This window comes from Brassica rapa, chromosome A06, assembly GCF_000309985.2.
Source record: "Brassica rapa cultivar Chiifu-401-42 chromosome A06, CAAS_Brap_v3.01, whole genome shotgun sequence".
NCBI classification, from domain to species: domain Eukaryota; kingdom Viridiplantae; phylum Streptophyta; class Magnoliopsida; order Brassicales; family Brassicaceae; genus Brassica; species Brassica rapa.
In genome coordinates this window covers 16,814,275-16,842,232 of record NC_024800.2, presented here as the reverse complement: position 1 = coordinate 16,842,232, position 27,958 = coordinate 16,814,275, and the positions used below count along the sequence as shown (strand labels likewise).

Sequence of the window (27,958 nt, the reverse complement as noted above, 5' to 3'; positions counted from 1 at the left end):
AGAATCTTCTTTGATACTTTATCAAAGCTTTTTTTAAGCTTGTGTCTCTGTCTTTCTTTGAACTTTGTTTTGAATTTTCCAAAAGAACCCCACATCTAAAATTAGATGATGCCTCTATCCAATCCATGTAACTGGTTAAGTAGGAAGGGAAGATTATGTTATGTTTCAAAAAAAAAAAAGGTACGGTCTAGGGAACAACTTCTACACAAGATGAGCAGGACGAATAATAATACTGTAGTGCTTGAGATTAGTTGCTTCACTTGTGTTTATATAACCAGATCTGGATTACAACATCAATCATGTTTGCTAGAAATGATAGTGGTGGTTAGTTTATGCCTTTATGCCCAATTTGCTTACTGTATTTTGTTTCATAAAACCATTTTACCAGTTTTTTGTAATTTTTTGTAATACTTTTAGCAAAAACTATACATCTTAAACCCTTCTTGACCATATAATAAAGGAGACTCATAATTAAGTTCCTATTGTTAATTTGCAGTTCTTTAGGATATTTTTCCTGCAGTTTGTTATGTTCTTTTTCTTTTTGGATATGGAATTGTACTTTAACGAGTGAGCCTATTAGCTCTTAAATCCTACAACTGTACCGCCAACCCAAGATACATGTTCCCAATGATACAAAAATATGTATCAAAATGCTCCAAAACCCTCCTGGGTTAATATACAAAACTGGCAGCAGTGTTTTCAAACATTGCTTAAAAGAGAAACTGGAGCATATGTAGAAGAAGGCTGCTGTTGTTACTTACATCCAGGCTCCCCAGCCAGGGAACATATGGGATAAACGATCTGTGTCGATCGCATCTTGTATTAGTTGCTGTGCCTACAAAGCAAGTCAGTTTTTGAACAAATACACTTCAGTTAACTTGTGAAACCAAGAACAACTTAGAGAGCTTTTTGATCAAAAATGTCAAAAAGCTTACCTGGCCATGTATGCTTCTCATCTCACCACCCTCATAGCCATCAAGTTTTTGCTTGACACGCATCAAGGCACGTGCAGCATCCTTGTTACCTTCGAATTCCTCTTGTAATCCTTCTAAGTTCACGCCATCGTAATCTTCAGTTTCCTGGACCAAATACACATTCGTGTGAGAAACTCGATAACATCTTCAAACGGATAGAAAAAAAATACTAATATTATTAATACGACAACATAATGAAGTGGAACACAAAATGATTTTCATGAAGCACCTTCTGTCTTTGCAAAGCTTTTAAAGGGGACAATGCCCATTTATATAGAGGATCATGTATGAAAACCTGCAAAACAAGCCACCTTGATTAAGCATCCGATATATGTTATTTATATTTTCAGCATCATAATTAAACTTTCAGTTTTGGTTACTTCAACAATTGTAAGGAGGGCCTCTTTATTTGTTCGCATTACAGACAAGGTTTCTTCGCAACATCTCCTGAAAACGCCTTCCACTCCTGTGATACCCATTCCATCAATTATATCTCTTGTCAGCCTGAAAGGGACCTGTCACATCGGAAAGAACAAATGAGAATCGTGCAGAGGCCAGTAAAGTATTTAAAGAGAAAAGATGGAAAAGAGCATACCCGTTCAGGAGTCTTGAGCATTAATCCTTGTTCAAAGGCAACTCCAAGATCTATATGGATAACTTCTGCTGTAGCTTGATCGATTAAAATATTCATGGCATGGCGGTCACCAAGACCAACGATGTACCCAACCTGATAGCAAAACAAACGCCCAAAGTTCAGAAAAAGATGAATCAGAGGGGAAAATTTTTGAACATGTACTTCAGGTGCGTCAACTAAGAATACAACATGTTCTATTGGATATCAATGCATACGAAAGTTAAAACTCCAATGAGAATAGCAGCTTCCGAAATGTATTCCACTTTCTCTGATAGCTTCCTCATTACATAGGAAAGTTAAACTCTACTAAGATTAACAGCTTCCTAAATGTATTCCACTTTCTCTGATAGCTTATTTTATGTCATTTAGATGGGTATGACCGTATGAATGATTTTTTTTCCGTTATATATGCTACACAAACTGAAATTCCCATCCATGATAAACTGAAAGAGTGAAAAAATATCATCAAATGTGGATATACTTGCCATTGAACTAGCTGCAACACTACGTGTATACGCAAGCCTCTTCACAAACCAGTCAGCAGGATGCAGGAACTTTTCCAGGAAAAAGTAATGCATGACAGGCCTGGAAAAGGGGATGGATTTGTCAGCTAAATCCGGAGAAATTAAAGTTTCACAAAGAACGCAACCTGAAGTTTGTGCAGACATCCATGAAGGCTTTGCGCTTGTCTTTTGCCTACAAGCCACCATTCAGCCAAGATTAACTGATGGAAATTACCGGGTGTAAATGATGGCCAACTAAGAAGATTTGAGAAATGAGGTGAGCTTACACTCGACATATGTTCTCGGCATTTTGAATAATTCCAGTTTCCAATGCCATAACGACCATGAGCGCCCCCAGCCCTTGAGCTGTGATTTGACATGCAAACAGCAGATTCAAACTGTCACGACTTGGAAATGTGATTAATGTACCATGCAACAGTAAATAATAATTTTGAAGACCAACCTTCCTATAAGATAATCTCCAAGTGGAATTGTACCATCAACCCACTCAAGAACACCAGCGCTTGGGGTAAAAGGAACAACCTGAGCGTATATATGTACATATAATTATAAAAGGTTTTGAACTTGCTGAATGGTTCAGACGTTCTCTAAAGACACTGACGTCTTAGAAATAGATTAGAGAGACATGCCTTGTATGTGCGTACAGCTAATCTTCTCTTCCATGTGTCCCGATTATTATGTAGAAAGGTATTGACGAGCCCAAAAAATTGTTCCATAACCTGAAGACAATGATACACCCATTGGATAGGTAGACCATTATATATGTGAAATTGTATAGCTTGGCTAGCTCAGCAATATATGAAATTGTATAGCTTGGCTAGCTCAGAATATTTTCAATTTTTTGCCAGTAGATGGATCAGTGCCGCATTACAGAAAATGCAAGTAAGAATCAGATTAAAAAATTAGGAAACTCTTACAGCATCTTGTCTGAGGTCATCATTGCCAGATTTTGCAAGTTGCTTATATTTTCGACCATCAGAGCCAAAGCATTCAACTACTTTTGGAGCATTAATACCATTCATCACTCTGCATATCCAGAAGATGTCGTCTCAGATAAGATACTATTTTAAACTAGAAATTTTGATTGAACAGGGACTTACGTAACAGAATCTGATAAACCTCTGAAAGAAGGGAACGACCCTTCATTGTATTGGCAGCTACGGTCAACAGGAATTGTAGCAGTCACTACAGGTACCTAATCTCAAAACGAAAGAAAGACAATACAAGTTTGACTGACACGTTAGAAGCATAGAGAAAAAAGCGCAATTAAATATCTGAATCAAGAAGAAAACCGAAAACATGCTTGCAAGCTCATGCAATGAAACATCTGTACCAACTTAAAAGACAATGAGAAAACTATATTGCAAGACTAATTTCAGCGAATAGAACTGATCTTGTTAAGTAACCACGGGAAGAAACAATTTAGGATCAGACCAACACATAGGACAACATTTGTTAAACAATTTTCAGTCGTATGTATAGCCTATCATAATGACCCAGGGAAGCTTCCTATCTAGATTTCTAGATGTCAAATTTAAAGTCTTAATTCCATATATGGTGTCCTACAAGCTAATAATCACGCCAAGACTAGATAAGAATGCAAATGAATAACTGGAAGCGTGCTTACAAGTTCCAATTGTTTCACACTACGAATTTCTCTTGGCAGTGCTACCCTTTTATTAGTATCCTGTGAAGGAAAGAGTTCCGAAAATGTATTTTGATTCAGCAAACAGTACAAGGAAAAACTTCCGCTATTCTTATAGAATTATCAGACCTCTCTCCTCGTTTCAAGCTCTGCAAGCTTGATGTAGATATCAACCAGTTGTTTCATCTGAAAAAGAAAAAAAAAAGCACGATCTGCAGCTAAGTAACCAGGCAAAAGTGTCAATGATGCATACGACTAGATGAAAACAAGGTTTACTTGTCTAATCATAGGCCCATGATGCTGTGATACATCCTGCAAAAGATGCTCTGCAGCAACCTTTTTATCTATATCAACCACGAAAGAGTTTCTACTGCGTTGGTTATCCTTGATTCTGTCACCGTTTGCCAAAGCCAGAAGCTAGAACAAAATCAAAAGGAAAATACGAGAAACGTATCCAGCATTTAGATACATAAAATAACTTCAAAAAAGATAGACAAAGTTACTTGCAAATAATGTATTCCATGGCACGCTATATAGCAAAACGGTCTTTGCTCTGTTCACCACATAGATTCGAGATGTCATCGGACATTCAATGGTTTTAACTTATGCACTTCTAGCAAGTTCTATGCCAGTTAACCAAACAGGAAAACTTAAACATAAATAATAAATATAACATTTAACATTTCTTCAGAACCTGAAGGATAGTATGGTATGGATGATCAATGGCCATTTTTCTGAGAAGTGAAACCAGAGCAGACTGCAAGTGGTAAATCGTAGATATTAGCTAGACACATTATGGTATTAAGTTTTCAATAATAACCAACTTAAAATGCATTCCACCTGAAAACTGTTAGATCCTGATTCATCTCTAGAGCTACCCAACCTTGAAGCAATCTGATAAACAAGTGGTACAAATTTGTAAGACTGAACCTGCAAGAACATTTAGGAAGATGATGATTAGTTGATTTAACAAAAAAATTGGAGAAATGACTACAGATTTCCTTCTCTATAGTCTATATCAGAAAAATCAGACCCGTCAGTCAAGTACCTCACTAATGGTGCTCAACATGTTATCAATAACATCTTTCTGGGAGGTGAGATTAAACCACATGGATACTTGTCTAAAGACCTGTACAAAGAAAAATTAGTTCCAAAAATGTTTCCGTATTTCAGCAACACAATGGAATACACTACGTGTTCTTAAATCTCTCAAATAGTCTTTAAGGTGAGATAAAACTCCAATATCTTTATTGGGTAATGTGTTGACATGAATCCCAAAAACGAAAGTGTATAAAGTATATATGGTTTCAAAGGTCACTCTATCATAAATCAGGCGTATATCTAAAACCTTACACGTATCTGTACGAGTCGATATTTCCTATTAAGGTAGCAGCTTCACTAGATGCTATAACCTAACAATTATAACTATTCTAAGGAATTCCATATCCGGCTCTAAAGCCAACTAAAACACTTCGTCGCCTGTTATAGCGATGGAAATCTAGACATCAATTTACACCTTGCATTATATGAAAGCCTCACTGTAATACTTAGATAACTTACCACTCGGACATCATATTTGTCACCAATTTGCAGGCAACGTTGATACCCCTCCAACGCAAGTTTCAGAAAGTTATCCCTGTCAACCTATGCAATTGAGGAGAAAGGGAAAGATTATGTATCGGTAAATATCATCCATCTAGAAAAAATCATGACTATTTTTCCGTAGCAGCCAGATTGTACGGCGGAATAAAGCGCACCTGCAGCTTTTCTGCCTCTTCTTTGTCCATTGTTAATTGCTTCTGCAGCTCTTGAATCTTCAGTGAATAGTCAGATTGTTCCCCCTAGTACGGTAAAATACCAAATATGGAATAAAATGAGAGACTTTTCTAGACCGGCAATCATACTGTTCTATGCAAAGAGATGTTCAGAGATCAAACAAACGGAGGTAGACAACTACTTGCCTTCTTTGAACTCTTATACCGTTTAATAAGCAGCTCCAACTCTTTCGTCTGAAAAAATAAGTACGCTAGTTAGTTTCCTCCACAACAGAAGAAAAACGACCTTTGGAGTTGAAACTGTAGATGAACTCAGCGGAGAGATGAATTATTCATTTATCTGTGCCCACTAATGAGGGAAAACAGACATTTTTTTACAAAAAAAGAACTACCGAGAAAAAGAAATGTAATAGCAAATGGTGGAGACCTTGTGTTTTCGTAGCCGCATTGCAGCTTGCCATTCACTGGAAGAGAGTCTCTCCTCATAATTTTTAAACAGAGCATCTGCATAATGTGCCAGATGAAACCAAGTCTGGCTTTGTCTATCTACCAATCTTTTGCTGATCTCGGAACTCGGGTTTTTGGCAAGCGAAACTGCAGGCTTGAGGTACTTGTCTAAAATTGTTCTAGAGCTATATCCAAGAGAAACAAAAAAAGGGACCGAGTTGAGATTTCAGAAAAAAGTTCATATCGACCATTGATGTAAACTACTTTCAACCAAAATAAAAGTGTAACAATTTATTTACTTGCTCGATCTGGTTTCTGCTAGCCACTTCCCAATCACACGGTATATATCTGAAGCCTCTTCTTTTAATTGATAATTTTGTAAGATGTAGTTCGCCAGACTGATGGCAACTTCATGCCGCCCTTGGGCATGTAATATTTTCGCCTCTTCAATCTGAAAAAGCACAAAAGTTACTATAAAGCATATCTCTAGCGTATCACTAGATATACTGCATATCTAAGACAAAAGTAACTAATAGATGGGGAAGGAAGTATTGTGTGCCTTCGTTCAATAAAGTTATTTTACTTAAGTAACAACTGTTAGATGACAATCATAATTTTTCCAATTGTAAGTCTTGTCTCACTTTCATAAGTCTCAGTAAGGAAAAAAAACTACGTAGGAAGAAATATGTACAATTAAACAAAACATGGAAAGTTAAAATGTACCCTTCCAAGCCAATCTGGAACAGGTTGTCCTCCATCACTTTTTGCACAAAGGAACTTGAACTCATGCAGAGACGCAGCTGCATGAGAAAACTTTGATCCCTGAAAACAACAAGATAATATGTTTCTCGCAGGCATCTTACTACAAGTGAAGTGGTAGCTTTTCATACATACCTTGCGAAGTAAGGAAGCAGACTGCAAAAGATGCTGCATGGTACATTGCTCACATCCCAAGATTTGGAGGAGGACTCGCCTAAATGCGACTAATGGCTCCAACAAATTCATGTGGAACTGAGTTTGTGTAGTAATAGAGATCCAATCCTTATTCAGCCAAGAAAACTGTAGTTCATATTTTAAAATCTCCTCAGGACACCGACACATGAATTTTTCAACATGAATATCCCAACTAAAATCTAACTGTACATGAAAGATCTTATATTTTTTCTTTTTCGACTTGCTATTAATAATATAAATTCTTAAAGCCAGTCATTTACTAGAATCTAGTGAACAACCACTTGAAAAATATGTTTCAAAGGAAAATACCTGCTCCATTGTTGGCGTCACAGGGTCAGCACATGCCATTTGTTTGACTGGATAGCCATGCATACTTTCATGTGAAGATGTCGTCCAGCGAAGATCCCAAACTAGTCCAAGATGATAAAGAATCTGGACATGATAAAATATCAAAAATCACGAAAGCGATCCCATATAGAAATTCAAAACCATTGTTTACCAAAGAGACCTGAAATCTTAAGCAATTTATATATATTTTCCTTCTAAGATAACATGTAGCTTGCATTAACAAATTCCACGGCTTGAAAATTCAAGTTTAGTTTAGGAATCACTCAACAGATGAAATCTTTAGTAAGGGATAATGTTTTATGACGAAATCTTGAGATGCAGAGGTACTTTTTTAAAAGGTGAGCATCACGACATATTAAAAGTTTTGGAACTCGCAACACCATAACTTGCAGTTATTTAAGATTTCATCGATCAAACCTGACAGCACATGTTGAGTAATTGGCTAGGCAAAATCAAGATGACCTTAACCAAAAAAGGAAGTTTGGCATTCACAGAGAGGGTAGCATTATCAAAGTAAAGACATGAGCAATAAGGAGTAGAATGGCATCCAAATGATGAAAAATGTAATGGAAAATGTAATGGAAAATATGATGTACTTTAGTGTCAATCTAAACATATATACCTGAAGTTTCACTACTGCTGAGTATATAAATTCAGTGCTTTCTTCACTTGCACGGGAAATGGACAATACAAGCTCCTGAAACAGAGCAAAACCAAAGATTCTTAACACAGAAGCTTGTAGCCTTCAAATCCAATGGTGATAAACTGAAATCATGCATTACCTTCTTAGCATCCTTCAGTTTTCCATGAAACCCATTGCAATCCCCTTCATGCAAAGCTCTCAAACAACTGAGAAGTACACATGTAAGATGGGAGCTAGTGTCTCATTGGCAATGAATAAGACTTTTCGAAAACGAAGGACTTCATTTCAACTGACCATTGATACTAGGACAAGGTCCAGGAAAGTAAAGCTAGAGACCAACAATTATAGTGGTTTCAACTAATCTATTTTAAAACTCATATGTAACACATCATTCATTTTAAATAAAAGCCTAAGACCACCGCAAAGTCAGTGTCGGTAAGATGTCAAGTAAATTTGGTGTAATCAAGAGCTACAAACAGGGAATAATCTAATGGCTAAGAATAACATCATTGGTAAGAGTAAAGTATGTGTTACCCGTGCAGATTTTCATGATAATTATTGTTCTTGACATGTTGCATAGGTGGAGAGTGCGTTTGTGGATAGAGTAAAGAAAAATCCCATTTTCCTGCACGCCATGCAGCCTCATACTGCCAGCAAGAATCCAATTTTCAACTGAATCATCACATAAGCACCACACAACTATAGTATGACAGTTGCCTAGAGTTCGATTAGTTAATTGTCAAAACAGAATTTGGGGAAACTATCTAACCAAAATTTCACAATTTGGTATGCCAAGCAACCCTTGAAGATCTCTGATTTATCATATCGTTTCTTTATCCCATGAAATATTTATGAATTAACCAACAACCTTGTCCAGGTTTGAGAATAGAAGAAACCTTAACCAAATCAGGATGCATACCTGCAATTCGATAAACTCTGGATCATACTGAAAGGAGCCTTCTCGGGAAGTCAAGCCCCGGCAATACAGATCGAGAACATGCATACAGCCTGTCTGCTGCAAAGACCTAATGAGCCCTTTGAAAGGTTGTCTCTGGACCTCCCCTTCGCCAAAAACAGAATGTTGTGCACTAGTTGTTGGCTGAAAATGTTCCACCCCTTGGTTTTCAGGAAGGCTACCAGGCACCACCATTTTCTGTGAACGTGCTTGCAAGTCATAGTACTCAAGTGCTCTACTCCAGTTTCCCTCATGCTCAAATGTGGTTATTTGAGCAGACAACTTTCAGATTGCATCCATATACAAGAAACAGGAAGTGTTATTCACATATATGAAACCAGAAAAAGATCAAAAAGTACTGCATGTGATTTAGTTACTTCATTTTTTCTTGAAAATCCTTGGTTCTAGACGGAAATGTTTTTCATTGTTCAGCAGTAAAAATAAATAAAGAAAAGACAACCTATCACGTTTCATTTTAGTTAGTGTATACTCATCTGATATTAGCAGCGGAATCATATCAGTCTTCACACAATATTCTTACAAAAGGTAACGGAAGAACTAATTTAACCACTTTCATGACTAGCAAACCATTTCCATTTGACACGAATTCCAAACATTTATCCGACAGGTACTCTATAGGACGCACTTTTAGTATCAGAATCGAACCTTGTTGGAATGTATAACCCCATACAAGCTGTCAGCCTCATTTATTCTTGTTATTGCAGACACAAGTATCTCAACGTGATCCGGTAACTGTTAGCCACAAAGAAAAGGAAACATTAGAAAGCAGCACAAACAAAACAAAATTATTTTCCACATGAAATATTGCAAGAAAACTCTTATTTGTAAGCCCCTTTTCTACATGAAGAACAAATCATTTGCAATTTTGTAAAATGCATCCCATGAAAGTTTCATATATGATAATGATCCATGATTACAAATTAGACATTAAGCATAAACGACAATGCCTATTAACTATTTATTTAGGACAATGAAAACCATGGAGGAGCCTGAGTAAAATATTGTATAGTTCAATGATCCCGAATGGATAACATGAATTACCATATCATGATAAGAAAAATCAGGATCTCCGAGGCTTAGACTGCCAAATTTCTCCTCACACCAGTACTCAACATACATGGCGGCGGTCAAATATGCACCACAAACCTGGAAAGAACGAAGAGAAATATATATTGCAAATAACTTTAGAGCCTCTACTTTCAGAAATTGGTTAATGATTTGAAAGAAAAAGGATGACTCACTACTGCTGATCTGGCAGCAACAAGATAATCAATGGAAAGCCAATATACCTGATCAACAAACGAAACAAGAGGTAAAGAACAGTAACACATGCTTGAAATTATAACTTCAAGAGGAATACTGATGAGCCAACCAGCGCCATATGGAAGGATACACACATATTTAACAGGAAAAACTATATGAGACAGTTAATACTAATGGGGTTAATCAAAAATATAGCACAAAAAAAAAGATAGCACACAGGTGACAGGGATAACTTTGTTTTATAAATTTATTAAACCTCAATCGATCTTCTGTATGACATAAACACAAAGTAAAACAAGGCTATCATAATGCAACAACGGGAAAGATGTGCCACTGCCAATCGTTATAAATCTTCTTCTTTTTGGGTTAAATATAGTTGTAATCTTAGTAGGATGATAAAACACTTTGAGAAGGAAATTTCTGGTAATTCCAGACACATGAAATATTGCATGGATCAGCAATGCTCTTCCTCATAACAATACATATAGTAACTAAAGTTCATATAATAAAGAGAGCACCTTGTCCCAATTTGCAGTTATGGACGCTGCCATACCATTAGCTGTTTCCACATCTCTAATCTTAGCAGCGCTGGAGCTAGATCTAGAACTGTAGTTAGAATGCTTAGTATTCTGCAAGAAAATCTCAGACGTTTGATTTTGGTAATCTCGCATATTTCGTAACGATCTTTTTCTATGAACAAACTAATCTGATATCAGATTACACTATAAAGGGGATACAAATAGCAGAATGTCCTTATTTACTCCCCATGAATAGCATATCTTTTTCAGTTACCCTAACCTTTTCTCTTTTAGTTTGCCCAGAAAAAGTTGATCTTTCAAGGACATAACACATCCGCAGTTCATTCAGGGTGTTTAACATGACCTGCTTCGACTTTGTTAGCTTGTTTGAATCGACGAAGATGTGCTCTTTCACCTGCCCAATGGGGATTACAAGCTTTAACAAAAGTGACAAATAATTCTCTGCAGTGGTTTTATTCTGTTGTACAATAAAAAAAAAACTAAATGGGGAAGGAAAAGTACACGAGAGAAGTGAATTTGGTTAAAACAGTGATTAAAATAGGAGCCATACCTGTGATGTAATTAGTTCGTGTAAATTGATATCAGTCCCTACCCTTCCTGCAAGACTAACAATAACACTTGGAAACAAAAGCTCAGAAATTTCAGCTTTCAGCATTGCTATATTCTGGCATAACCTGTGTCAGACAAAGCAGCAACAATGATCCACTGAGTGAAAGATTTTACTTGAATATTGTAACTGGATAATTAAGGTAGGTAGGAACCAAACAGATACCTTATTGGGACATCCTCACATAACGAGATCATACAGTACACAAGCTGACAAATCCATCCATCGAAGTTTTTATTATCTGTGGACCACACCTCAGCCTTCTCCAGTGAAAAGTTTTCAGCTGACAGCGCCCAAATGCATCATTTTTAAGTAATTAACAAAAAAAGAAGAACGGGAACATGACTGAAATAATTTTGGAGCCGACATATCCATGTCATGTGAAAATTGAAATACAGGATTGGATTCTCCAAAGAAAACGTAAACTGAATTCACTAATTATTCCAAGCATATATATATCCTGAAAATCGATTAGAACAACTTTGCATGATTGCAAGCAATAGCCAAAAAGAATTAATATGCCTATGATTTCATCATTGACCTCCATTTTTGTTTTAGGTTGCATTAAAAATTAGATGGTAATAACAGTATAAATAATAGCCTTCCTTCAGTAACATAGAATTCAGCATTCAATTATTTTCTAGAGAAGCACTTACCCTGAAATTGACAATGAAAACAAATTATAGCATCTAGCAGGAGGAACAGTTCATAGAAAACATACAGATTTTTTTTTTTGCGTGGGACTATGGACATAAATCATGAGAAAACTAAATGGAGGTAATTTCTTCTAAGAACTTCTCAGAAATATCAAGACTCATGATATAGTTAAACTACCTTTGTACTGCTTTTCGCTATCCAGTAAGATCTTTTCAACAGTGTCAAGGTTAACACCCCTGCCATGTACCTACAAAAAAAGAGTACACATTTGAGCAGATAGGGCAGGCTTTTACTTAAATAACTCTAACAAGAAAAAGGAATCTATCATTAAGTTTTTCAATGGATTGACTGATCATTTATATGTCCATAAATGTCAAAGTGTGACTCTTAAAATCAAATTTACCAGATCTTGAATACTTTTTCTTTTACAATGAAGTGTTTTATCTTCCCCATGGGAACAATTTTCCACTTTATGAATTATCTGAGAAAATATCAACCGATGAAATGACCAGAAAGCTAATGCGGAGGAGAAACTTGCCTCAATCAAAGATCTCTCACACGAATCGATAGAAGATAATGCTTGCTGCCCCCTTTCAGTAGAAAGAATTCCCTAAAGCAAGCAGAAAAATATATCTATATAAGCTGAATGAAATTTCTAAAACATGGCCTTTTGAGACAGGAGGCAAGATAGTACAGAATAAATCTTTGGAAATATGTACAACGCCTCTACTGGGAAGGTGTTATCACATATTTGACAAAAATATAACGGCACATCAGACAGAAAAATTCATGACTTTCCTGTGCATTATAGTAGATTAGTAAATTATCAATTAAAAGATACTGTAAAATCGAGAAAAATCACACCAAATTAGGTCAGAGTCAAACATTACGGTATTCGGAGGCACAATCAATTCTGTACAGGGAAGAATCGAAAAACTATGAGCCCACTGAAGGTCAAGTTTGGATAGGTAAGAGTGTTAGAAAACTGACCCGAAGGGTTTGAGACGTTACGTCAATGATCTTCACAGAGTCATCCAAAAGATACTTCTTCAGAATCTTTAACAGCGAAATAAGGGTTTCATCGGATACGCCATTCTCAGTAAAAGAACTAACTTTTGATCCTTTATTATGGCTAACAAATTGAAGATCATTCATGGATCCCAACTCCCCAGGAAGATGGAAAACAACGGTGTGGGGGTCCCCAATACCAACCTACAGTTAAAATGAAAGATAATGAGACAAGATATTGAAATTTGCAAAGTGATAGTGACCATAAAAGAGAATGACAGATACCCTGGAAAGAAAATCCGACGCCAACAATCTCATACTATCTGCCTCATCTGAAGCAGACACGCGGACAAGAGTCCAAACAGCATTTACAATTTCATCATCAGAATGCCAAAAGCTATCTCCAGTTTCGAGATTTGACTCTCCTTGAGAAGCTTCAGTAGCTATGAGCTTGTGGTGCAGTGCTTGGAGACTGCAGGGACATGAAAAGTTGATAAACTGCAGCAATTGGTAAAGAAATAGGACTAATGGGCAGTATATTCCGCAAAAGCTTCATCGGGCATGTTATCGGCTCGAAGTTATTAAATTTGTTGCTATCAAGGTAGAAGCCAGATTGGCAAAATTGAAAGACAAACAATCTCTTCTTTGTAAATTAACTTGTAAAACATACACCTAAATCAAACATTTCACTAGTGGGGCCAATCATGAAACATAAAAACAAAGTAGGTCAGACATCTACCTGTCCTAATAAAAAAATTAACCAGAAACGAATTACAGGAAGTGAGAAATCCCTTGACTGATAATTGTTTGCGTAATTAGAAAACACACAGTCCCCAAAATAAAATAAAAGGAACCACACTTATTCTTAATTCTAAAGTTAACATCCCCCGCCAATCATGGAACTTAGGGTAGCCTTAATGAATATCACCGGATGATTTAACTAACAAAACATAGAATGATACCTCCAGGAAAGGAATCTTGGTGGAAGATAACATGATCTTCTGGCACACTGTTGTAGCGGAACAGGAAAGAACATACAAAAATGGTTAGTGATGAAATTCCAACAACAATGTAATTATTAAAAATATCACTGTGTTTGACCTTCAACAGATGATTCCTTGGTGAGTAACCTTCGCATCTCCTGATGTGTGATTCGCGAATGACACGAAAAATTTCCATATCGGGCAATGGTTCTAAATCCTGAAAAAGATGGCAAATCAAAAAGCATAAATTTCTAGATGATTCCTTGCAGTGGTAGAACAAAAGGAAGGCAAATTTAAAGGTTGAACGCCTACTCTTATATCTTCATGGAGAGAAGATTCTGAATTAGCAATTAGCTTGTGGAGCAAATTTACAAGTTGAGATGACTTAGAACCAGAAACTTTGGAGTTCGCTTCAGCATCGATGCAGCATGTAACTAGTTTTGAAACCAAAAACTAGAGAGTAGGCAACCAAAAAATGGTAAACAACCTTTTCTCAAAGTAATAAATAGTGGACCAAAATATGACATTAAGTACGCATACCTGGAGTTGGTCACCTAGTACACTGACAATTTCTTTGGCCGGATTGCTTCTGAACGAATCCAGTAAACAGGAAGCTATACTACAACACTGGTCTTGTAATGAGGGAGAGGAGATAAATTGTCCAACAAGATTGAATATATAACTGAAAGAAACCACAAGTAAAGGTCAAAGTTGTTCTCCAGAGCTCAAAAATGGAGATTACCCTTCAATGCCACCAAAATTTAAATTACATATGGCACTCATGTTTATTAGCAGAACAACCTAGCAATTTGAACATCATAGAGGGTAGCCTTGGTTATCAGCTAAGATATATATAAGAGATATATATATATAACATCAAGCTAAAGATTAAAATTGGAAGCTACTCTCGCCAAAGAAATACTATGCAAAGCCACTGATCGGGGAAGATATTATGATAATAACGAGTTCAAGACAAGCAAAGCCGATAAGAAACTATACCTTCTAACATCTACAACATAGTGTTTACTTGAGAAAAGAACCCAAATGGTCATCTCATTGCTACCTCAAATTTAATAAAGTCTGAAGAAAGTCACTTTGGTCTTAAAGAACTTGAATATCACCAATCAAATAATTCAAAGAAATAGATAGAGAATTGTGCTCACTTTAAGGAACTTGGAACCAAAGCTCTATGACCAAGAATAATAGTAAGCTCTTCTAGAGCGGCCAGGTGATGACGCGTATGCCGGTGATGGCATGCAGCTGACATTTTATAGTGTATTTCTGTGATGAACTGCCAAACAACAACAAAAACATTGTTACTAAGTATCAAACTGACAATAAAATTGCTATCTTGTGAAAAAGCTTTAGCAAATGAAAGTTTCACCATGAACACCCTATCTGGGCGAAAAACATTGATATTATCAATGACCGCCGCATTCTTAGGATAATCAGCGCTGCATAAACCAAGTAAGACCTTAGAAAAGGGAAATAAAAGAAAAAGAAGCCAAGATCGAGCGAGCAAGAAATGTTACGTTTCCAGAAAACCATCCACAATTGTTTGAATTGCTCGTGAAATGGTGTCACGAGAAAAAGCAGGAACGGGGGGTTCTGGTGAAGAGGAAGCACGTGATAAAACAAAACTAACAATAGACACCTGCAATCGAAAGAGAACAGGGTGCCAATTAGAGATTCAATATGTTATACCTTAAATAATATTATAGTTTGAGAAGCTAGGAACTTTGGCAAAACGAAAATAAGGTATTCAACAATGGATCATGTAGTTGACAATGCTTTGATTTTGGATCGGAAGGCTTTAAAACTTGTAACTAGCTGACCATATTAGCTAATTAACGGTATGATGAAATTCTCCACTACAAACAACAAATACAGATTGCTGGAATCATGAGTCAAATGTTACAGGCATCATACCATATTCCGTTTAATGAGCTTATCCCTCTCAGTCTCGGTGATCTGACCCACATATAATATCGAATTTTGAAGCACCAATGCACCTTTTTCACATTCTGATGTTTTACTACAGTGCAATCCCATACCTATCGAAAAGATAGGCACAAAATTTTCTTTGACCAACACAGACACCGGTTTGCTAGCCATCTGCATATTGTAGACAGAATCAGTGAAATAGAGATCGGAAAATTCAAATATCTGACCTTTATCTGAAGGGCCCACACAAAATAGACGAAAACAAGCAAAAAAATTATTCAAGTTTCAATTTCATTACAGAAATTAAGACTCTATAAACCGAAATCGCAGCTATCTGAAATATCAGCGTAAGTCCATAAAATATATGGAAGCGCCTTACCTTAGCTACCCAATCAAGGTTAGTATTATCTTCATGCAGCAGAAGAGCTGGAAGTAGCCAGTGGGAACAAAAGTGGATGAAATATTTCGGTTCAGCATTTAGAATGAACAGCTGACTTGTCTGCAACAAAGCAACCAGCAGATTAAATAGAATGCTAAAATGTACTCATTCCATTCTGCTAACTGCCACGATCATAGAACAAATTGCTGGATATTAGGAAGCACATGCCGATATTTCATTCTTTCACTGGTAATTAACTTTGATTTCTAGTCAAACTGAGCGCTATCTTCAATATTGTAGACACGTGTGCAAGAGGGAAAAAAGAATTTGAATCTATTTATTGTAATACAAGTTTCAAATCATTTTTCATTTGGTTAAAAGTTTATCAAACAAATGAAACTCCTACTAACAAAGGGATACAAACAAAATGCTCATGAGTAACTTGAGTGTAACTGTAGTATGACCATCACAGAAAAGACACTCATCTACAAAACGATATCAGCTGGCGGCATACCTCAACAAGAGCAGCTAAACTGACACCACATGCAATCCAGAAAAAGAGGATCGGGCCCAAGAGTTCTTCCAGGTACTGCACAAACCAAGTTTGAAAGAGATGAAATCATCAGGATAATATTTACAAAGCTAATCAGCTGATAGCAGAAAAATGCAAAGCGAGAAGAGCATTGTCAAGTGCAGCAATGATCACACCTTGAACCTAGATGGGTAATGGAGTTGTGCTGATAGATTGTCAAGTGCAGCAATGATTAATTCCCTAGTAGAGAAAAAAACAGATAAGTAGAAGAAGGTTTCAAGTAAATAAAAAACATACAAGAGAGAAATACCTCTGACAAGGATCTATAGCTGAAACAGCGCACATCATAAAAACAGCCTGCGTTTTTTCCATTAAGGAATACGATGTTAATACTTCATATAAAGCTATTACTCAACACGATTCCAAGAACTCAAGAAAAAATGAGTAATATATTACTTGCAACTCTATGTTCTCACTGTGATATGCAAGGTGCATAAGAGTAATGATGACAGTCTCCATTTTTGGGCGAGGCTGAGGACCAGCAGCCAAAACATCTCTTGCAGTGACAAGCTTTTCCTTTGAGGAGGTTACCAGTATAATACCAAAGCTAGAGCTGGAAAGGAAGTGAGGAAAAATAACAACTAATGAGGTACTTCAACCGGACAACATCTGTAACCGATGTAAAAACTAAACTATTAACAGCAAACGAGGTACTTCAATCTAAAAGAGTATAATAAAGATACCGCAGCAAGCTAATACTTAAAAGAATAAGAAGCTCTGTGAAACATCATAACTTACAGAATGCTGAAATTCATAAGACTCGCAATCAATAAGGAAAAATGATACACAAAACTGTCGAAGGTTTTCAAGAAAGAAATATAAAATAACTTGAACAGGCATTGTGTTTATTAAACAATGGTTTCTGCCACACAAAAAAGAGAGAAGCAATCAGCCTCTTCCTCTTTTTCCTTTTTTGGTAAGCCACAAAAAGCTGTCATCTAACACTTGTGTCTTACTAGGAGAACACCGTACTAAAAAGCCATACGATAACAAATAGTTTTAAATAAAAAAACACCAACTTAAGCTTACCAAATATCTTGGAATAATGCCTCATGACCATCCCATGTCTGGAATAAAAGCCCAATTTGTCTTGCCAGGACAAACCGCACCCGATAATCAGAGTCATTTAGCATTAGCAAAAGTCGCTCAATCATTGTCTGTACAAATTATAACAGAAATTCCATGAACTAGACAGCAAGATACTAAGTTAAATATGAAATCCACAATGAACAGCGCAGAATATTTAACTGTAATCGGCTGATGTGAAATTCCAAAAGGACAAACAATTAGCACTAACGTTTGAACTACACATAATGAGCGTAAGAAATATTACAATATTTCATCTGCAAACAACAGGAACTATCTCATCTGAACAGAATGTACAAGAAAATGTTATTCTTCAACTTCAATGGTATTTGATGTGTAAACTAAGTCACGAAACCTTAAGCCAGTTGGCTCTACGAAAACACTAAAAAGAGAATCAAAACTAGCGTGACTATAAATACTGTGTATGCCAGTTTTTATGTCTAGTGAATTAGTGGGTTATATGAGAAGTAGGTACCTGACCAATCTGAGGATTAAGCAAGACAAAATTACATATACAGCTGATAAGCCTCACACGCCCAAACCAGCCCAAGAGACCACATTCAGAAACTTTATTCACCATTGCGCCAAGTTGGACAAAGATCTGCACGGTACTTAGAGAATGAATCAAGCAGATCAAGGAAAAGAACCAAATACTTGACTCAAACAAGAGGAAGCGCTACCTGACAACTCTCTCCTTCTTTCAGATGAGACAATTCCGAGTTTGGTTTGAGTCCAGAAGAATCCATCCCCGAGGATAAAAAATTTTGCAGTAAAACATGTAAGGCAGTGACTATATTGAGACAGTTACGCTTGTTCTTTACTTGTTTGTTGAGCATGTCATCCAAGAAAATAACCTTAAAGATAAAATCGTGAAACAATAAACCATAAACACAAGAAAAGTGTGGAGATGTTAATATAAAATCTTCCAAATATCATAGCAATTTAAACAACAGGAGAATTCCATACCAAATCATAAACCTTCGGCATAGAAGTCAAGCATGAAAGCTGGCATAGATGATAGAGTATATTTTCCAAAACCTGCAAATGTAAGCAGTTGAACAATACGTTTCTGTAAGGTCACAACAAAAGCTTGAGAGATTGACATGTGATAAAAAAAAATCGTAATACCTTAGGATCACATTCCTTCTCCATAATACTATATAAAACATCCCATGTAGGCAACTGAAGTACCGGAGAAAAACATGAGATAAGCGATATCATGCCCAACTTCCAGTTCCCCGTAGAAACAGGCCCACCGGCAACAGCTTTTCCACCGGCAGTTATAAGATCTATCTCTTTAGTGTCTACATCTAGATCCAAATCCATATCCACAATCCTGCCAACTTCTGGGGGATCAAGTGCTAACGATTTCGAAGTAACAGTGTCAGATTTAGTATTCCATGAGTGCTCAGTATATTCTCCGTAAACTTTAGCAAACGACCGTAAAAGGTCCTCTAAGGAGTGAAATACAGTATCATAACTAGTGGCAAGAAGATTTTGGTCTCCTCTGTTGCTGAAGACAGGAGAACTAGTAAGAGACCTCAACGAAACTATTATAGAACTTTTCTCATTAAAATCTGAGCCAAACCCCAGGGGTCCAAGCCTTTGAAAATCATAGAGGCTCTTTAAAACTGCTTCAACAGCGTAGTCCAGGCTTTCTAACAAATACTGGCATGCTTTTAAGAAGAACGAAGTGCTTCCCTTACCCTTCCTGAGAAATGAAAACGAAAATTCAAGTGACTGAAAGAAAGGTCACACAAAGAGATACATTAAGCTAGTTCATCGCAGGCGCAGCAACATTCACAACCACCGGTTAGAAAAGTCAAACTACACGGTCTTGCTTCAGAAAAACTACATGCATAGAACACGGTGACACTACTAACAGAACAAAGCCGCATCTACAAGTGGGTGTTCACCATCTCTCAAGATTAACTATGACACTTTTGTCATAACAATTTTGATACAGAAAAACTGACAAGAAACAATAACAATATCAGTCATTCACTCACAAGTTACCACGAATAGTATGAGTTGACTAACCTCGTCGTATAAGAACCATGCATAAAATGACACAGCAGAGAACATCCCATAAATATGTCAGAAAGTGGTCCTTTCTCACTGTCCTCTGGGATAATGCTAAGAAAATAGATTTCCATGTCATTAAGCAATGGATCTCTTAGTACTAGAGGTAGTTGTACTCCATCAGGAACTCGGTAACTAGAGATCTGAAAACAAAAAGATACACAAATAATGTCAGTGAAGAAATGAGGTTCAGGAAAGAGAGAAACAAAATCGAAGGATCCTCCACCTTGATAGAATTCGAGTAAACTCTTGTTAGAACCTCTACAGAGCATTCAAACAGTCCAAATTTTCTTTCTTGTTCAGCATCATCCATCTGGAAAAGAAACAACAACAGTGAATTCCAGTTTTAGACTTGCAAACTTTTCTGAGATGAGAACTATTCAGAGCTTCAAAACAAACATAATATGCACCTTCACATCATTCACCACTTCACAGGCATCCCAACTAGGTGGTGTTGGGAGATGTTCCTTAGGTAATGGAAGTGTCGTTGTGAAACCAGCACATAGGGCTAAAGCAGCTGCTGGTAGAAGGCGAACCATTCGCTCATTCAGTGCCAATGGACCCTAAATATATATAAGCCATAAGCATGATCTCCAATAAGATCGTGTGGTACAATGAGGAACACACAATTAGAGACTAATAAATGCACAACGCGGTACTTGACTGAGTGAACATGTTTAGATTTCTAATTCTCTTAGATATTCAGTTTCACAAATAAGGTAGAAATGGTAGAAATAGAATGCAGCTCTTACCAACTAGTTGCCAGGAAATAACAAATAGAGCACATAATTTTCGCTGCCTGAACCTAGAATTAAGTGCTTAACTTTAAATTATGCTACGATCAATCTTTTGGGGTAAACATAATTCCAGACGAATGGTCATATCGTAGATAATGCCTCCACCACAGAGAGTAAGAGGTATCACAAATAATCAGAGTATCAGACCAACAATATGATTATTCATGAGATCCCTATTGCAAAAATATGTGCTTTTCTGGAAAAAGGAATTGAAACTACCTTCAAGCTAAGGGGGCCACAAACTGCTCTAAGGAGATTGCGTCGTAGATGTAGATCATCTTGCAGGTTTCCCTGCACAAATGAGAGGACAGAGCCATGATGATATAATACTTTTTGAAGACTTGAAAGTCTATTTAGCAATCAAGGAACAAAGAAGGTAGATACTAAGACCATACTGTTCATGTGAGAACCAGTTAATTACCTGGCAACCCATACGTGAAAAGTAACATGCAATGAAGTACAAGGCCGGCCTGAGTAAAAGTGATAATTAGTTAGTTAACAGTAGAGCAATTCAACAACTATCAATTCCAACACAACACACATTAATCTTATAAAAGGAAATATTATAAGATATTTAAATAGAACAAGATGTATCCAAGCTCATTGCTCATTTCCTTATTTTCCACAGGAAAAGTGGGACTCTAGCCTATTAGCAGCTCAAGGATTAGCTATCCATCACGGACTATGAAGGTTTGAGGATAAAAGGCTTACTCAGAGGGTATGTGTCTGAATAATTGGTGATCCCACACTTCTTGAGGTAGAATCCCCACGTTTATGTGGTTCTAAACGAAGGGAAAATAAAATTAAGAGTACATAGCTAAATAAAACTTCTGTTAGAATTTTATTACAAACTTACATTTGAAATAATTGATCCAAGGAGCACCAAGACAGCATCAACCTGCATTAAGATAATGATAGTTGAACATCCGATTGCAGAACAGAGTAGCATCAGCCACACGTACGTACATTTATAGATACAAATCAGCTAAGCAAAGCGAGTAACTGAGAACTTTTTAGCTCAAACAGCTAACCAAACAACCTATACAGTTTTAGTATAAGCCAAGAAAACCAATTTACCTTGATCCATATCAAAGAGGGCTCTGTCCTTTTTACATGTATATTTAAGTATCAACATGTGACCAATTACCAAAACTATTACAGAGTTTATGTAAGAGCATAATTTAAACGGGAAATTACTAGAAAAGAAACGCTGAATCAGTAAAAACACTAACGTTTGATCGACACAAATCCTCGAAGAGATTAATTATTTCACTGTCTGAAGAGAGATTAAGAGGTTAAGATTAAATTTTAGTTTTCCTGTAACCTATATACAAGCTCAAGCTTCACTTGCTACCTAGTTTTCGGGATTTGTTTTTCGAGTTTCTTCCTAAACTAGCAACCGTTTTAAGAGAATATATTGTGGGAAACAAGAAAGAATATAAGTAGATATATGCAACATACAATTACGGTCATGCTGCTGAATGTTGCTAGTCCGTGGATCAAAGAACTCCAGATCAATTGCCAACCACGATCTAGCTGCAATCAAATGTGTTTTAATGAGATAAAAAGCTAACTACAAAGAAAACTAGATTCAAGATATAATTTTAAAAAGAAATCACGTAATCCAATACAAATCTGAAAATGAATAGGCAAGAAAACCGTTTCAGCGACCATAAAACCAAAAGTCCTAATGATTTCAAGAACCCAAGCAGCCAAAGTAGGATACCAATAGCCTAATAATGACCAGCTGAGTTCTATCAAAAAATAGTCAGATGATTCATAAAACACAAGTTGAGTAGAGCTGAACGTGACATCAAAACAAAAATCTTATATGCGAACAGGCCATTAATGTTCGGTACATGTTACACCGAAAAAGTTTGCCAAGATGCAATATATTTCCTTAACTTCGCCACAGTACGATCAAGGAATTCAAATATTATCATATTTTAGTAACAATACCGGAATCAACTCTAAACCTCAGTAATCCATATTTCTGGTGGACGATCTAACCTATCATATGTGTATCAGACTCACACACACACACAAACAAAAGCAGGAAAGGTAAGTACCTCACTTGAGGAAACAGTTGACTTTGATATGTCGATAGTAGCAGTTGGAAGTAACAAACCAGAAGATAGCTCTTGCAAACTCCTTCAAAAAGAAATAAATTTTCACAAAATACTAACTGAGATATAGGATCAAAGAATTTAAAACTTGAAAAGTTAAGGCCAACGAAGATCCTAAGTGTATCATATCATTTCACATATTTTTCTATTAAACACCTCGACAGCAGTGAATAGAATATATGAAGGAACTTGCTGCAGGTTCAGAATAGTAAACACCTGAACTCCATACCTCAAAGTCCATAATAGACCATCATAAGAACGTCTCATACTAGCATCCTCCACAAGTCTGTCATGTACAAGATTAAGTAAATCAAAGCAGTCCACTGTTAAAGATACTAGTAGTATTAACATTGAACTATTTATAAGTAGCAGCATCTGCAATTTTAAGCAATTACAGTGCAATGGGAATACGGTTGTTCGATAAGTTGGTTATCAGGTATTGTAATAGAAATAAGCTAGTAGTAATAAAACCATTGATTGCCAAAGGTACCACCATCAAAAGAGAATACAAAGTGCCAAGTAACATTGAATAATATTCTTGTTTCAGAAGTTGGTTATATGAGAAACTAATTTAGAATCAAATCTAATGAATCAGTACGCTCCTGATTTGCAGTCATAGAATTGTGTTTACTTGGTTAAGACACGTCATTCACCACGTACTATTTATGGTATGATAAACATCGTTTGTATGATCTTCTCAACTGATTCTTCCGTTTAAATGTAGTAATCAGTGAAGCATGTTAAAGGATAAAGTGGCAACGGATATTCTAAAAGAGTATTGCACCAGAAAGTATTAACAAACAACTCCTACGCTCTTAGTTACTGCTTTCACAGAGGCAAACAAAGGTCCACGTAATAACTAAGTACAACTTCCCAAGTTACCTTTGAAAGTTTGTACAGATGGCTTCAAACCAGTAAATAAGGAGATCCTTGTTGATGCGAGTACAATGAGTCCGAATCAGACAACCAAAAGCAGCACACCTGGACAAAGCTTATGTATGTTAGTCCACAATATTCGCAATAAATAGTTTCTATGTAAAGCAGGGAGCAAGAAAATCAAAATAATGCCAGTTTAGCATCTAGAGTGACAAACAATAGAGTTGTCCTTCTTAATAAGAGACGTTATCCCACTTAAACTTGTTCTCCAGCATTACAAATTGAACTGAAGTTACATGTCGATAAGAAACAAATGGTGTACGCTCATCGAAGGCATTCTAAGATATGGCTACACATATATCGATATCCTCTAGTAATAGTCTAGTTAGAAACATACCACAGCCATTTTCCTTCAGTAAGTGCCTCCACAAGACGCAATGTAATATGTTGCCTTCGAGCTCGTTTCTCTGACAGTGATGATCTAGTAGTATTGACAACTGCCTGCCAAAGTTCAGAATATCAGCACTATTTCTCTCCCACATTCCCTCCAGACACACAAGGACACAATATTCAAGTATACACAAAGGGGTGACCAAACACGCATTTATGTGATGGGATTCAATTGGCTGTACTCGAGAAGGATAAAACGATTCTCGGAGTATACAAAATCAAACTTCAGTGCCGAACAAAAATACTTCAAAAAATCATAATGCAAATCAATTTTAAATAGTGCTGAAGGTAGATGAAGCAAAATCCAGACACTGTTGAAATCAAAGAAAATGTTGGTTGAACTTGTATACAAAGTAAAGTGAATATAAACAGGTACCCGGTAGAGCACATGTGCAGCCAACTCAACCAAGCTATTCTGATAGCTGCTCAATGTCCCATCCTTGGTTGAATCACCCCTATATATTTTAAAATTAGAAATTTCATAACTTCACGAGATGTGTTGAAGTTAAAGAAGTCATTCTTCGAAGAGAAGACAGATAAAAGATATACCATGATGCAGAACTTGATGAACTACCAAGATCCAGTTCACGAGTAACCACGTTCAAAAGTTGTTCCAACAGAGAACTAGATTCACTAGATCCTCTTGTCAAATTTAGCTGTAGCCTTCCATAAAAAGCAAGTATCTCCTGAAAGGTAGAACAAGAAAACAAAAAAAAAATGACTTAGACCGAAGCCGTAGAAGAAACAAAATCACGTGTTTAACATAGGGCTACCACAAAAAAAAATACCTTAAGGTTCTTATCATGGGTTGTTAACCAGCAACGGAACACAAACTGTTGGACCGCATTATGAATTTCCAATGACAAGGAGCCTATATTAGGACCATCCTTCAGCAAGAACGAATTTACACATTCAATAAGCTTGCGTGAGAGCTTTTCTTCATCTCTAAAAAGGTTATAGTAAATTAGTATAACTTTTAATATTGTTTTCAAAGGAGAGTACAAATACGAGTGAGACGTTGTGTAACAAATAAAATCTAACCTTGCAGAAGAGAAGATGTGAATGAGACCATTCACAATTTCTTTTCGAATGTCATCAGAGAAATCTCCTGGGGGGTTCTCTAAAAGTGACTGAAGCGTAAGAATACAACGAAACGCCTCCTCCTTCTGGCTATGTTGACCACTGTTTTTCTCCCAAAACCCTGCTTCCGCCCTTTCTAGGTATAACATCACCAAATCTTGCAGAAACATTATGTTAAAAAGATATCCAACACCATCATACCAGCATACACACTATATCCATGAAAAGACTAGACAATTAGAATATTTAGACTTTTAGAGAACTCACTGGAATATGTACGCTTCCTCATTTGGAAACGGTATTCCTTAATTTCCAAAAGATGGCGGAGTATGATCCCATACTCTGAATGAAAGCTAGGTGTATTGCTCAAAATATCATGTACATGTGTAAAGATGGTTTTGGCCATAGATAGCAAAGGAGAGAGTACACCTGAGACATTAGAACAGATTAGTTACATAAGCACCGAACAAGATGAAATCTTGATAATGAAAGAAAATCTACCATCAAAGAGTAAGGCATAAAGATACATTTATATGAGAAAATAACTGACATGCAGGAAACAAATGCGCATGGGGGGGGGGTAGGGGGGGGGGGGGGGGGGGGGGGGGGGGGGGGTATTAACAAGATGAACACCTAACGGAATTCAGTTCCACAAAACCATATTACATCAATGTTCACGTTCTAAGATAGTCTAATATAAAGAAACATGGAGCAATTATCCGGTTCCAGTAACAACAGGAAACACTCAAATTCAGATAGCAAATACTAGTTTTGACCCAGAGGCTTGATAACAGCGTCTTTGGAAGCACAAACTAATTAAAGGTAACATTTAAAGCATATTCCTCTATTTCGGACTAAAACAAAAAAAACATGACTATATTCCTCACCAGGAAACTTGGTTTCTTCCGCTCTCTGAATAACAACTCGAAGCGCCTTGGCAAAAGTGGGTTTGGGTATCCGTCTCTTACTACCTGACACCTCCATTGATACACATTGAAGGAGATTTTTAACCAAAAAGGGCCACGTTTCAGCTGCAAGAACAAGAAAGGAGCGGGATTAACTTCAAATCTTGATTTAATCAATAATAGTATCTCACCTTTTTCAATGGCTACCTACCATTTGGAATTTGGTCCAACTTAAGCTTGGCTGTGTTATGCGAAAGAAAGCTACAGAAGTTAATTGACATATCTCCTTCGAGCCACGTGTTCAATAACTTGACTCCATCCTGAAATATGTAAGAGAAACTTGAGGTTGAAGGGGGCCCTAGTTATCATGGATAGATAAACGAGACATAAACTTTCTAGTTTCTAGTCACTGCTGCTCCATATTCGTGGCTTACTTATTCAAACATTTAAAAAACAGCAGTATGATCAATCAAGAAAGTAAACAAAATACCATTAGCAATACGAAACCTAATTTCAACTGCAATATAATTGTAGCGAAGACAACACAACCCTACTCGAGACTATTATAGAAACCGAGACGTATTGCAGATTAATAAGGGTGCTATTGTTTCACAATCGTCATTGCATTTATTTCATTCAAACCCAGACGTACCTATGAGAAAAGCACAAAGAAAACACAGAGATTCCAAACAAAACATAAAACTAATCGTGTCTCTGCCGTTCAGGCGATTAAGAGAAGGTAAAGCGAAGAGTTTACTTCACGAGTCTTGGCTTTATCCGACGAGAGCTTCCAGACGACCTCATGGACATCCCTCGAAGTAATCATCGTGCAATCGAACTGGGAATTTCTACAGCATAATCCGAGAACGAAACGACGATCTTCGTGAAAACCCCCAAAATTGATTTTGAATTTCCGGGGAAAGAAAGAGGTTCAGGTTCAGGGTTTATTAACACTACAGAACTGCGGAATGACTCACCACCGTCTATGCATTATTTTGCATAGAAGCCCCTTTTTGTCCCTTTTACCGATTTGCCCCTGTATAACCGTTAGATTATGCAATTGACTAACCATTCCATTTAACAATTATTACATGATAGCCCATGTACTTTAATAACGTACATATTTCCCCACAATTGAACCGTTAGATTTCCCAACTGAACCAAATTATGACTGGGAAGTCTGGGACACCGGATTTCATCGACTGACCATCATTGCTCGCAGTCGAACAATTAGATTACCCGGTTTAGTACTTATTATTAAATTCAACCGGCTAATATTCGGATTTTAGTGGTTTAAAACTGACTTTTATAAAATTAAAATTCTTAAACCATCTATATCATTATTATTAAAACTAGATTCTTTCTCCGCGCTACGCACGGATAATATATTTAAATTTGTTACATTTATCATTTTTATTTGTATGTGAATTTTTGTATATTAAATTATATATAACTAATTTTTAAATTTGATTTTTTTATATTTTTAGTTTAAAGTAAATATTTCTATTATATGTAACACAATTAACTAATAAAATATGAAGAATCAAGTCCGAAATTTTAGAGTTATGTAAAAAAAATATAATTATGTATAGAACATAAATTATCTTAGTTTAAAAGATCAGAATCTCATCTCGAATTAATTCACGAAAAGAAAAAGTATTCCA

At 36.5% G+C, this 27,958-nt stretch overlaps 1 protein-coding gene across 1 annotated transcript; it reads right to left on the bottom strand.

Annotated features, from left to right (window-relative positions):
• Positions 1 to 546: 546 nt before the first annotated feature.
• On the bottom strand, positions 547 to 27,713 carry LOC103873550 (serine/threonine-protein kinase ATM). Its single transcript, XM_009151957.2, has 79 exons — positions 27,052 to 27,713; positions 26,506 to 26,614; positions 26,277 to 26,420; positions 25,657 to 25,818; positions 25,351 to 25,546; positions 25,098 to 25,254; positions 24,859 to 24,995; positions 24,686 to 24,764; positions 24,257 to 24,360; positions 23,866 to 23,964; positions 23,213 to 23,269; positions 22,927 to 23,008; positions 22,319 to 22,393; positions 21,714 to 21,755; positions 21,569 to 21,639; positions 21,279 to 21,327; positions 21,077 to 21,148; positions 20,471 to 20,623; positions 20,287 to 20,373; positions 20,019 to 20,203; positions 19,107 to 19,689; positions 18,945 to 19,016; positions 18,659 to 18,832; positions 18,454 to 18,579; positions 17,922 to 18,049; positions 17,289 to 17,445; positions 17,143 to 17,189; positions 17,009 to 17,072; positions 16,815 to 16,889; positions 16,301 to 16,420; positions 15,907 to 16,092; positions 15,510 to 15,631; positions 15,362 to 15,431; positions 15,141 to 15,268; positions 14,518 to 14,659; positions 14,290 to 14,430; positions 14,096 to 14,194; positions 13,957 to 14,003; positions 13,280 to 13,466; positions 12,977 to 13,198; positions 12,525 to 12,596; positions 12,164 to 12,233; positions 11,495 to 11,612; positions 11,273 to 11,396; positions 10,982 to 11,116; positions 10,702 to 10,812; positions 10,162 to 10,209; positions 9,962 to 10,066; positions 9,566 to 9,652; positions 8,864 to 9,181; positions 8,479 to 8,591; positions 8,084 to 8,150; positions 7,924 to 7,998; positions 7,263 to 7,385; positions 6,894 to 7,058; positions 6,723 to 6,821; positions 6,299 to 6,450; positions 5,980 to 6,184; positions 5,739 to 5,786; positions 5,535 to 5,618; positions 5,338 to 5,421; positions 4,826 to 4,906; positions 4,618 to 4,707; positions 4,472 to 4,534; positions 4,054 to 4,194; positions 3,907 to 3,963; positions 3,760 to 3,819; positions 3,233 to 3,327; positions 3,050 to 3,158; positions 2,762 to 2,851; positions 2,575 to 2,654; positions 2,399 to 2,477; positions 2,258 to 2,304; positions 2,094 to 2,193; positions 1,570 to 1,701; positions 1,355 to 1,489; positions 1,204 to 1,269; positions 936 to 1,079; positions 547 to 835 (listed from the first exon to the last, which is right to left on the bottom strand). The coding sequence occupies exons 1-79, from the start codon at positions 27,118 to 27,120 to the stop codon at positions 758 to 760; spliced, it is 9,069 nt and encodes a 3,022-aa protein (XP_009150205.1). The 5' UTR covers positions 27,121 to 27,713; the 3' UTR covers positions 547 to 757.
• Positions 27,714 to 27,958: the final 245 nt, after the last annotated feature.